The sequence below is a fragment of the Pseudoliparis swirei genome, chromosome 18, assembly GCF_029220125.1.
Source record: "Pseudoliparis swirei isolate HS2019 ecotype Mariana Trench chromosome 18, NWPU_hadal_v1, whole genome shotgun sequence".
NCBI classification, from domain to species: Eukaryota; Metazoa; Chordata; class Actinopteri; order Perciformes; family Liparidae; genus Pseudoliparis; species Pseudoliparis swirei.
Genome location: NC_079405.1, coordinates 3,194,683 through 3,207,131, shown reverse-complemented (window position 1 = coordinate 3,207,131; position 12,449 = coordinate 3,194,683). Strand labels below are relative to the sequence as shown.

The following is a 12,449-nucleotide window of genomic DNA, read 5'->3' as shown; positions in this document are numbered from 1 at the left end:
TTAATTACAGCCCGACTCTCAGTGGCATTCAGGGACAAGGAAGTAAATCAGCTTTATCTACATCCTCTAATGCTCATGTTGTTAAACAAACAGATGGATGAAACAGAGTGGGGGTTCTCAGTTGTAACTAATATTAGCTAAAAGACTTAAACTGGATTACAATATAATAATAGTAAATATAATAATAGTGTGTATAATATGTATATGTTCTGGTTTTGTTGGTTTTTATACGCTGGTCTTAAGAAAATATTATATTTAATTTTATTTATTGAAATGACAAAATAGACTTGAATGTACAGTAGACATACACATTAAATACATTGCATGTTCATAAAAACAAATAAATTCATATTCATTTAACAATAAATAAGTTGAGCTGAATAGACAATATTACAACCTCTCATTGCATCATTAAAACTTTTAATTACCGTCGAGCTAACCATGTCACATCAAACTGAAGATAATTAAACAACAGGAGGGAGATCAGATTAAATATGTGTTTTTAATTTAATGGAGTTATTTCTCCTGTTTAATTAGTCAAACGAGGCAAAGAAGCTAAACTCAGTCAGAGTCGGTTAAATCTCAAATTGGTTAAACTGGGAGTGCAGTGACAGCTGGTCCTTTGCAGGGGGGCATGGGGGGCAGGATCAAGACCAAGACCAGGATTAGGACCAGGACCAGGACCAGCTGGTCTGACACACCTCTGGTTGATCTTCACGGTCTGAGTGTTCCTTGGCTCGTCCTTCGACTCCGGTATATTTGGACTAGGCTAATCCCAAAGTGAAGCACGCCCCCCCCCCTCCCTCCCCATGACCTGCCAAAACCTCCTGCATGTGGAAGGAAGTTTGACATTTCATTTTCCTTTGTTGTGAAACACTTTGTTCTGCATTTAGAATGAAAGGTGCCAATACATTTTTTAAATTGGTATAGTATTAGAACTTTTTGGTGTAATATTTCTGCTTCTTTTACAGACAGACAGGCAAGTTTATACTTTTCTTGTTATTCTTGTTTTTCTTGTTTCTTCTTCATGTTCTGCTCCTCCTTTTTTCTTCTTCTTCTTCTTGTCCTCCTTCTTCTTGACCTTCTCTTTCTTTCTTCTCCTTGTTTTTCTCATTCTTCTCCACCTTCTTTCTTCTTCTTGTCCTCCTGCTTCTTCTCCTTCTCCTTCTTCACCTTCTTTTTCTTTTTCTTCTTCTTCTTCTCATTTCCTCCTTCTCCTTATTCTCCTCCTCTTTCTTCTTCACCTTCTCCTTCTCCTCCTTCCTCTTCCTTCTCCTCCTCCTTCTTTTCCTTCCTCCTTCTCGTCCTTTATCATCTACAAAATTGGTTGAAATATTGTAATCTTTTCCTGAGTATTAAAAGAGTGGCCCTACAGTTCAGCAGCTTGCAGCTATAATGATCATTATTTTTATTCTAGATGCTATAAAAGTCTCAATAAATTATGTAAATTCATATTTTTACAACAAATGTGTGAAGCAGGATGTGTATTTTACAAAAGGAAACTCACTATGAACTTCATCTGCTTAAACAAAGGCTGAGATCAAGCCTGCAAAACATTAACGATTAATTATTGTTTCTTTTTAATCTCAGGTTCAAAATGAATGGATTAAACTTCATGAGCATCAACGTTTATCCTCCAACCCTCCATGGTGTCCTCTTCTGTTCATCCCACATTGATTTGCTCTCAGCTGTCACCCCAACACAGCGGGGACGTTTCTGGAGCCACGAGCAAGCAGAATTCGATCTCCTCACACGTGACCCCGCCCCACCCTGCTGCCCCGGGCCGTAAATCAAGACACCTGGATAGTGTCAAATATTTTCATTCGGTCATTAATAGTATTACGAATATGAAATGTTACTATAAGACAACGTTCATAACACAGTTTGAAGCAGATTTGTCAGTAATAATAATAACTTTATTGACATTCCTATATATGGTGGAGCCTTTACACCGTTTAAAAACAAATGTATAGAAAACAAAAGCTCTAGGAAAAGTAAAATGTTGGTAAATTGTGTTGTTTTTTGTATGTCTTGTTGTTCATGACAAAGGCTAGTGAGGAATTTTGTATCATGTTGAAATCTAGTTTTGAATTAAAATCAGTTATATTTCAATTAATACAGAAACATTGTGTGATATATTCTTCATTAAAACATGGCTTCCACATCAGTTATATTTTTACAATAATAATAATAATTCATAATAATAAGTTGAATCGACTTTCATTTCCAACCAAACATCCAGGCTGTGTACTACACTTATACATAAAACGTTAATATATCAATATATAACATATATATAGAAAAAAGAAAGGATATTAACGTTAATATATCTATATATATAAAACGGTAATATATATATAAATATATAATTAATATAAAAAAAGAAAGAAACGTTTATTTCTTTTCTTTTTTAACGTTAATGTATATATATATATTTTAACGTTAATGTATATATATATATAAATAAAATACATTATATATATATATTAATGTAAATGTATTTTATTTTTTTAACCTTAACATATACTTATATATTAACGTTAATGTCTTTTCTTTTTCTAAAGTCAACTCCTCTCATGAGCTCAGTTGATGTAACTCGTCGGCCCTGAACGCACCGCGCCGTGCCCGTGAACGCACCGCGCCCGTCTGCTCTCTAGTTACAGTATGGCGGCTTGGGAGAGCGGAGGAGGACAACTTCTCACAGATTCCTCCCGGAAAACTGAAGGAAAGCGACGGCTTTAACTCCATCCACCTGAAACCTGGGACCGGAACACACGACGACCCCCCTCCCCCCCCAACACCCCCCACCCCCACCTGGAAGATAACCCGGGGCTCGTGTGATGCGCGAGGACCCGCAGTCAAAAGAAAACTCCCCTGATTTTTTCTTCTTTTTTCTCTGCGTCTTGTTTCTGCCCCCTGACTGTCAGTTAGCCGGCTTAGCTCGCCACCTTCCCGGGCTCCGTCACCACTACTCCCCCCTCCCACACCCCACTAAAAAGCTCGGTGCTTTTTATCTGCTCCGGGGGAGACCGGGATGGCACGTGGCCTCCGTCCGGTAAGCTCACCTGCTTCGGGGGAACATTCGGTTACCGGGTTTTTGATAAAGTTTTGTCAGCACTCGCTAGCCTAGCCTAGCTTAGCTTAGCTTACGCCAGAAACCGTTGACCGGGAGTTCAACCGAGAGCTCGCCCGGTGAAGAAGAAGAAGAAGACCTGCCGTTCCCGCCTTCGTCCCTCCCGGACTAATTTCAGACCATTACCGGTTTATTTTCGGGTACTAATTTGACCCGTTTTAACGTTAAATAACTCAGGTGCTGATGTTTATTTCGTGCTAGGTGTCGTTAGCGACCTTACAGGTGTTCTGCGGAGGGAGCGGCGACGCCAGGTAGCTAGCTAAAGTGTGTTTCTCCCCCTCCGCCCTCCTGTAATCATACAGAAAATTCATTTTAAATGACGAATATATTACAGACGACACACTAGTGTGTGTGTGTTCAACGCTGCTCGAAAGCTGCGCATTGGAGAGTTTCTCTTGACTCGTAACTCATTCACAGCTCCTGGTGTGTGGCCTGCTCCAGGCTCGTTTGATGGACGTGGGGGGCTGTTCTCCAGGCTGTCAGTGCTGCACTCAGTCGTGTATGTCTTGACACATGGCACCCCCTGGTCTGGACGTAGTGCCCGCTGTCTGTGACGCGAGGATCGTTATGTAGCTCTGGTGCACAGGAGTGGAGGGATGTCTGCTGTGTTTCTGTACCTGTTGGGTTGCTCTTTATTTTCATTTGTTTCAAACACAGGAGACTCTTTTTGAATCGAGGTGGGGAGAGCGGTGCAGCCCGGGCTGTGCGCAGTGGACCATGTTTATTAGTTAGTCGGCTGGGAACTCACAGGACTTGACAGTTCCGCCTGCACACACACGAGGAGGCGGACAGATATTCTACTTTTTTTATTTTGTATTCATCAATAACGGACGACTGCCACTCTGGATCAAGAAAACCTGCCCCCCGTGTCTGGTTGGAGTAACACTCTTAAGCCAAAGTCAATGCCGTCGGCGCTGGCCGTGTTCGCCTGCCGACCCAACTCGCACCCGTTCCAGGAGCGCCATGTGTACCTGGATGAGCCCGTCAAGATCGGCAGGTCGGTGGCTCGGTGCCGGCCGGCCCAGAACAACGCCACCTTCGACTGCAAGGTGCTGTCCAGGAACCACGCCCTGGTTTGGTTCGACCACAAGACCGGCAAGGTAAGAGAAGGCGATTGACGCTCGCCTCACTTGCTGTACCTCCGTTTCACATTTTTTTCCCTCCAGGAATTTGGTGCAAAACTGAAAAAATGCAATAGTTAAGACATAAGACATGTTTTCCATGATTCTTGAGCGTGCGCGCCTCTACGATGGCCTCGTGGACCGTAACTTCAAAAACGACTCCCTCCAAAATGATGCTAAATGGTATTTAACTTCATCACGACACCCTGGAGCGAGACAGCCCCCCCCCCCCCCCCGCTCAGGCCTGAACAGATTTAGTTTGTTTAAGGGTGCGATCGACTCGAGCATGTTGGAAAGCAAACATGAAGCTCTGCGGCGTGTCCTTCTGTATCCCACTCTGAACTCGGAGGGATTCTGGGTAGAAAGACACCTGTCGTCATGCGAGGGAAGCTGGAAATGGATTCGATCGATTCTGGATTCATGTTCCACCAGGTGGAAATATATTTTCTTTAAGGCAGTCTCATAAACTGACACGTGTCCAACTGACAAGCTACTTGTGAGATTTACATACGAGCTGCTCTCAGACCTGTTGCTTGTGTGTATAATATTCTCACTGATTTTAAACACACACGTATACAGAACGTTATGGTGGTCATTTGACTATCTTTCGTTTAAAATCTAGGCCTATTTTGTTCTGATTTGTAAAACATGTCCTCATCTCGTCTTCATCTGCACCATTTCATATCATGGACAATAATTTTTATATTGTGGCATTTTAGCCTTCATTTGACCGGTAGGACAGTGGAGAGAGGTAGGAGAGAAGTAGGTAAGAAAGAGAGAGAGAGAGGTAGGAGAGAGAGAGAGAGAGGTAGGATAGAGAGGTAGGTAGGAGAGAAAGGTAGGTAGGAGAGAGAGAGGTGGGAGAGAGAGAGGTAGGTAGGAGAGAGAGAGAGGTAGGATAGAGAGAGAGGTAGGAGAGAGGTAGGTAGGAGAGAGAGAGGTGGGAGAGAGAGGAGGTGGGAGGAGAGAGAGAGGTGGGAGAGAGAGAGGTAGGTAGGAGAGAGAGGTAGGAGAGAGAGGTAGGAGAGAGAGAGAGAGGTAGGAGAGAGAGAGGTAGGAGAGAGAGAGGTAGGAGAGAGAGAGAGGGGTAAGACAGAGAGACTATTCTTGTGTGACTGTTGGTTCATTTTCTTGACAGCGGGTTAAATTAAACTCACTGGGATTAAACGCAAATTAAATGCTGATATCTACTGAGGAATGTCTTAGTCCAGTCTCAGGGGGGAGACTTAAAACCAAGCTGTTCTTTCTTGATAGCCACAGGTCCAGGATCAGATCTGTGTTGCATCTTTTCCACGTGGAGCTTCAGTGTGTCTGTAGTTCGTGGAACAGGTTGAACAGGCCGAGGCAACCGCAGGATTAACACAGCTATGTGGCATGCAGGGACTTTGAAAGTGTGTGTGTGAATGCTTAAGCTATTTATAATGACGCCAGTCGCGTCATCCTTTCCTCTCTTCAGGGATAAAAGCTCACATTGACATGCACTCATTTATTGCCACTACGGGTTCAAAGTGGATAAACAGTTTTTCGTTATCACCAAAGATTATTTATGGCTCAGAAAAAGGCAGAGCTGGTACTTTATGTACAACGAACACAGTCTCCGACCAGCCCATTCATATAACTACGGTCTGAGTGTGTGTAGTGCCTAATGAATACACAATAGGAACTATTTGTGCCCAAATACAAGAGGAACGCTCTTTTGCAACACCTGTTTGGAGATGAATACTTTTTTAAGACTTGTTTTGAATTAATTGTCACATAAAGATGCAGTAAATGTGGTTTAAGGATTAGGAACTCAGCGTCCCGATATCTCAACTATTGGCTTCATCCGATGTTGTTGTTCTACACCAGGGGCGTCAAACTCATGTTCCCCGTGGGCCACATCAGCATCATGGCTGCCTCTTAAAGGGCCGGTGTAACTGGAACTGTCTAAACTAATCCCGAACATATTGTTAAATGACTCACTTTGCATTTGATTATTGTTTATTCGAGTGTAGAAATATTGGACATGAGAACACTTCTCTAATATTATTTTTTTTAAAGTCAGTTTAATTTGAAAACTTCAAAATAAAAGCACAGGATATATTTCTTACATTTCTTGAAGAAAAGGTGATCGTGTGTCTTTTCAAGGCGTCGGGGGCCACTAAAAATTACATGGCGGGCCAGATTAGGAAATATTGGACGTAAGAACAATTCTCTAATATTATAACATAAATCTGTTTAATTTGAAACCTTCAAAATAAAAACACAGGATATTTTTCCAAATTCTTTTGAAGAAAAAGGTGATTGTTTGTCTTTTCAAGGCGTCAAGGGCCACATAAAATGATGTGGCGGGCTGGATTCGGCCCCCGGGCCTTGTGTTTGACACCTGTGTTCTACACAAATGAGCCTCTGTGGTGGCAGACGTCTTCATCCTCCAAGCGTCTCTCACTGCAGAGCGCCTCGGGTTGGACGTCAGCCCGCTTGGATGAAACGAAGCAGATAACGTCGTAGCTAAAGCAACAAGTTGGCGGACTGCGAATGTTTGAATGTCGCACACACACACACACACACACACACACACACACACACTGCCTTTGTCTCTCGCCCCCGGTGGAAAAACCAGAGGAGAGAACGAGAAGAGGACCGAGCTAATGGCCGCCGAGACTCTTTAACGCCGCGACTCCAACGAGTTCTGACACGCTGTTGCGTTGCATAAGACATCGCATAAGCGAGTTCACATTGTTGATGCCGATTCCAGTGAAAGAAGTGGGTGTTCTGAATATTGCCGTTATTGCGACATGACATGTATATTTTCTTTCATAGTAGAATTTATCAAATTGATACCGGTATCACCGTGAACAATGTTATACGTTTGTCTCAACTCTTAGAACTTTTTTTACTTTAGGTAACTGCTAAGGGGAAACACACACACACACACACACACACTCACTCCTGGCTTGCCTCACCAATACTCCAAAACCGTAGGTTCCCCCTTCTGGTAACAGATGTTGTGTTTGTCACATGACTCTACAGTTTTGGTAAAAAAAACGAGCCTCCAGTTTCCCTTTTGCTCTCATGGATTGATCTTTATTTTACCATGAATAGTTTCACGTGGAGATTTGAATACCACACGGGAGCCGAAAAAGTCTAATAAAGAGAAAAGTTTAGCTTTTTATTTGGCAGATGTTCCCCTCCGTCTTTGTGTGATGAATGTGCACCGGAGAGAAACGGGCTGCGATTGGTCGCCTCCTGTGATTGATGAACCAATCAGTGGGCTCGGTGATCCGGCCCGATTGCTTTATTATTGATGTTATCTCACCGTACGTCAGAGCCAAGTTACCCCCCCCCCCTCTCCTCCTCCTCCTCCTCCTGTGAGACTAGAGGACTCACACACATCCTTCATTCTGGAACTGCTGGGGAAAAAAAATCTCAACGCGATGACATCATGTCTTTAAAAAAATGTTCGGTCAGTTTTATTGTTTTGCAGCCGGACCGAAATGTGATTTAAGGATCGAGACGTAAAGACGCCGCGACTACACGCTACGGGCCGTCGCTCGCTGAACTCGCAGCCCCGTTGCCGTGACACCCGACCGCCACGGAATGACGGACGGACTAATTGACACGAGCACAGATGGCGGGATGAAGATCCGAAGGGCTCCGAGAGGAAATAATGAAGTGTGTTCTTATTTAAGCGTGCGGCCCCCATGGGGAGGTCGGCCCGGGCCCAGCTGCTTCCCTCTTCACCCCCGAGGTCCTGGGACCTCTTTTTGGGAACTACTGTGCAAACAGAGAAGAGATCCACGAGTCCATCAGCACATAGTTTCAGGGCAGCCTTGTTTATTTGGTCATTAGTGCAACAGAACCCACATGTGAAGCTGAAGTCTCTTCACATTCATGCGAGACAAACGTACAACCATAGATTTAATCACAAATCTGACCAATTATTTTTTAATACGCTCCTGAAAGTAGTCCTCGCTGTTGTTTGAGCAATGTTGCCACGAACTGGCAGTGGCCAACTGTTTATGGGGAAGAATAGAGCTTTAAAAATATATATATACACTACCGTTCAAAAGTTTGGGGTCATCCAGACAATTTCGTGTCTTCCATGAAAACTCACTTTTATTTATCAAATTAATTGAAAATTGAATAGAACATATAGTCAAGACATTGACAAGGTTAGAAATAATGATTAATATTTGAAGTATTAATGTTGTTCTTCAAGCTCAAAGGAAGGCCAGTTGTATAGCTTATATCACCAGCATAACTGTTTTCAGCTGTGCTAACATAATTGCACAAGGGTTTTCTAATCAGATATTAGTCTTCTAAGGCGATAACACAATGTACCATGAGAACACTGGAGTGATAGTTGATGGAAATGGGCCTCTATACACATCTGGAGATATTTCATTAGAAACCAGACGTTTCCACCTAGAATAGTCATTTACCACATTAACAATGTATAGAGTGTATTTTTGATTAATGTTATCTTTATTGAAAAAACAGTGCTTTTCTTTGAAAAATAAAGACATTTCTAAGTGACTCCAAACTTTTGAACGGTAGTGTATATATATATCTGAGCGGGAGGAACCAGTGGGCTTGGAGCTGAGAAACCGTGTCGGGTAGATTGATCGATTGAGACTATTGACCTATTGAAACTTGTCTTCTGTCGTCCCGCTCGTGGCCCCGCCCCCTGGCGTCGGGGTCTTTCGCGTTGTTCGGCCCCTCTGGAGGATTGAAAGCTGAAGAATGCAGCTTAGACTTCCAGTCTGAATGAATAGTTCAGTTCTTATCGGCTTGAAGCCTCGCGGTGGGAACGGGCCTAAAATACCAGCCGGCAAGTAGAAACCCGCGTGGAGCAAATATCCCTCCTGTCATTCTGTATTTGTAGTGTTTTAAAAACTGTTCCTGTGAATAGATTAATGGATGTATACTTTATTCATCCCCAGGGGGTGATTGGTTTTGATTGAGAACATCGCTTCCACACGGATCCTCTGAAAGTAATACTTCCACCGCGGTGGGAAGTGAAGTGTAAAGCGCCGGTGTAAATAATTTATGTCGGCATTTTCTTACGTTTGAAATTTCATCACGCCGTAGAGGAATGGCTGTGGAGGTGCACCAGCTGTAAAAACATACATGAATATGCTTTTTAAAATATATATTATTGATTAATTTTCTATATTTTCTTCTGCTACGGCCAATCAACTGATCACCGGTGTGTTACGGATACACAGTGGATAGAAAACTAGCATTCATAACACAGGCAGCGACTCTTCTCCTACTTATATATGATTAAAGTCTAATTAAATAATAATGTGTCTATATTATGTGTATGAGACCGTTGTAATAAAGTTTATTCAGCCGGCAGCCCGTTGAAAGCTCTGCAACGCGGTGAAGAACGAGGCGACGTCGCAATTATTTTGGGCAAATTATGTATTTGGTCGTCATTCATTTAAATTTATTGATAAAGTTAAAGTCCTGTTTGCGTGTTTTGATCCGGACACGTTCGCCGTTTCCCTTTTTTGGCACTTGAGTTTTTAAGTATACAAAAACCATGTTTACAGCTTCGTAACGAGCCGGTGTTGATTGAAGGTAAATAGATTTACGGACTTCATCAGACCAGAGTGTCGCAATCTTATGACAACAGCGACTCGTTTCCCAGGATCCTTTTTTACCTTCGCCGTGTATTTATTTATTTATTTGTATGCGTGTTACTTGCATAAATCAAAAAGTATTAAACCGAATCGCATGAAATTTGGTGGGATGATTGTTTATTATCCGGGGACCATTTGATTAGATTTTGGGATCGATCGGCTCAAAGGTCAAGGTCATGAAAAGGTCAACATCTTCTTGTCAATTTTTATCCAATTGGCATGCAACTAATGCCAACATGTTCATAATTCAATGCCCAATCTTGTGATATGTGAAGGTATGCGCTCTACCGAGTGCCCATTCTAGTTTATTGTATAGACTTGTTTGTGCTGGTGTGAAATATGACACACACACACACAGTAGATAGCTTTCATTTTCTCTTAAACTAAATTATCCTGCTTTTTCAATTGGTTCCTTATGGCTCTCACGTCGTGGGCTTGAGCCAAACGCTGGAGAGCATTGAATTAAATATTCAACCGCTTTGTGTTCTTTTGGCGCTGTGATTGTTTTGACACGTGACACTTTTCTTCTTCTTTTTTTTAACGATCTTTAACGTCACACTTAAATGTGCCGAGCTGGAGTTTTTTTTTTTACTGGCGTTGGGGTCAAATGAAACGCTCCACGTCTGCTTCTACGTTGTTTTTTTATTGTGTATTTTTACCGTCTATTGTGTCTTTTTTTTCTTGTAAGTTAGTGTCCTGCGTGGTCGACCTCGTGGTGTTAATGTTTTCCTCTTGCTCCCATGAAGCACTTTGTGACTTACGCCTGTGATAAGCGCCATGAATACATTTAGCTTCCTTTCATAACTTGTTTTCTTTCTCTGGGGTCTTTTTCACCCACCGACCAATCGCGTGCAGCTCTAAACCCACGGATCTTATCTGCCGCTAAATCCGTGAAAGCGTCCCGTGAAACGGTCGGAAAGGATCAACGCACCGGGCTGAACGTCGTCGATCAGAATAATCTCGACGCTCGCCGATGAAGCAACGCGAAGCTTTTCCTCACTTCCTCAGACGCTGTCGACACAAACCGACGTTTCACGCTACATCCTGGTCCCGGGCTCAAAGTTCAGGTCAGCCATTTGAATTAGAGCAACGTGACTTTTAAAACAAATTAAACTGTGAAGAGATTCAAAAAAGGTTTGCGTCATTTAATAATACATTAAAAAGAAGAACAGGACAACTGCAGCGTTTTTAGGAACGTTTTATTCTTTAGATATCTGTTCAGCTTCCAAATGGGAGGGTGTAAATATTTTATTTAAGAATTTCAAAAAGCAGATCACAGTCGAGCTTCGAGTGAGATTCCTCTAAAAATATATTTTATTGCATTTTGGCCGTGATTGTATATATTAGGGATGCACCGATCTGATCGGCGCCGATCCATATCGGCCGATATTCCCATTATCGGTTTTGATCGGCGTTCTCAAAACGGCCGATCAGATGACGTAACATCTGCGAGAACTATCAGACGTTTCAATCGCCGCGCAACCGAGACGATGCGCCCGGCGAGGGCCGCAGAGTGAGAGGTCAGAGGGGATCCTCACCACCGAGCGGCGTCCCCGTCCCCCGAGTTGAATCTCTGGGTCGACTCAGCCGACTCTCACATGTCTGCCCCTAGAGACTGATGCTCACGGTAAATGCATGCGATCAGGAGCACGCGAGGGTTTTGATAAAGTTAGCGGAAAGATTTAAGTGACAACATCCGGTTTTGCAAAGTTAGCGGAAAGAACCACGTGAAACAACATCCGTTTATCAAAATAAGATGTCGACAAATCATACACGAACATATAAAAGTAAACAATGAACTGATTTTGTATCTTTAGAGATCGTTTCTGAGATTTATCTTAAATTATGCTAACATTAAAACATTTTTACTGTACCAAGGAAGAGTTTATAAAAATAAGTCAGACTTTTGTATGTTAAGAAAAGTCCTGTATATAGATTTCCCCAAGAGTTCCAGGAAATGAATGATGCAGATGTGTTCCATACATATCTGAAATCCCCTACAATAGCAATCAAACAATTTTAATGTATCAATTAGGACATTTTTCAAAGTAAAAGTCCTAAATGTTTAAAGAAATCTGTAATTTCTTTAATGTTTGAGTTACTTTATATATGTATTTCCTCATGTCCTAGGCAATAATGCTACACAATAAATAGAATGCTTCAATCGACACCGTGATCCGTGATCGGTATTATCAGATCGGCAGATACTGATTTCAGTGATCGGTGACCGGTATTATCAGTGATCGGCAGATACTGATTTCAGTGATCGGTGATCGGCACAAATAACCTGATCGGTGCATCTCTAGTATATATTCTACTGAGAAGGAAAGGAAAGATGTTTTTTATTGACTGTTTACATTTAAATAAACCAGTTTTTTCCTCCAGGCGTTTAAAGAGCTCGAGTCCAAAACCCAGAGATATGTAGTTTGTAATGATGTGAAACACAGAAAATCCAAGATCCTCACATTTAAGAAGATGGAACCAGATGTTTCACATCTTTACTTCGTCACTTAAATCATAAATCAATTGTCAAAATTGGTTGACAATTAATTTTCTGTCTTTTCT

The 12,449-nt window shown here is 42.2% G+C and overlaps 1 protein-coding gene across 10 annotated transcripts in view; it reads left to right on the top strand.

The window, feature by feature from the left end:
* The first annotated feature begins 2,663 nt into the window (after nucleotides 1-2,663).
* The window catches only part of slmapa (sarcolemma associated protein a), a 50,137-nt gene continuing 40,351 nt past the window's right edge, over nucleotides 2,664-12,449 (top strand). For 3 of the 10 annotated variants that reach the window (XM_056437642.1, XM_056437643.1, XM_056437636.1), the window contains exon 1: nucleotides 2,664-4,233. In XM_056437642.1, coding sequence (XP_056293617.1) covers nucleotides 4,036-4,233 — 198 coding nt within the window. In that variant the 5' untranslated portion in view covers nucleotides 2,664-4,035. The remainder of the gene's footprint in view (nucleotides 4,234-12,449) is intronic. The other 7 variants (XM_056437645.1, XM_056437641.1, XM_056437644.1 and 4 more) reach the window with 5 other exon arrangements.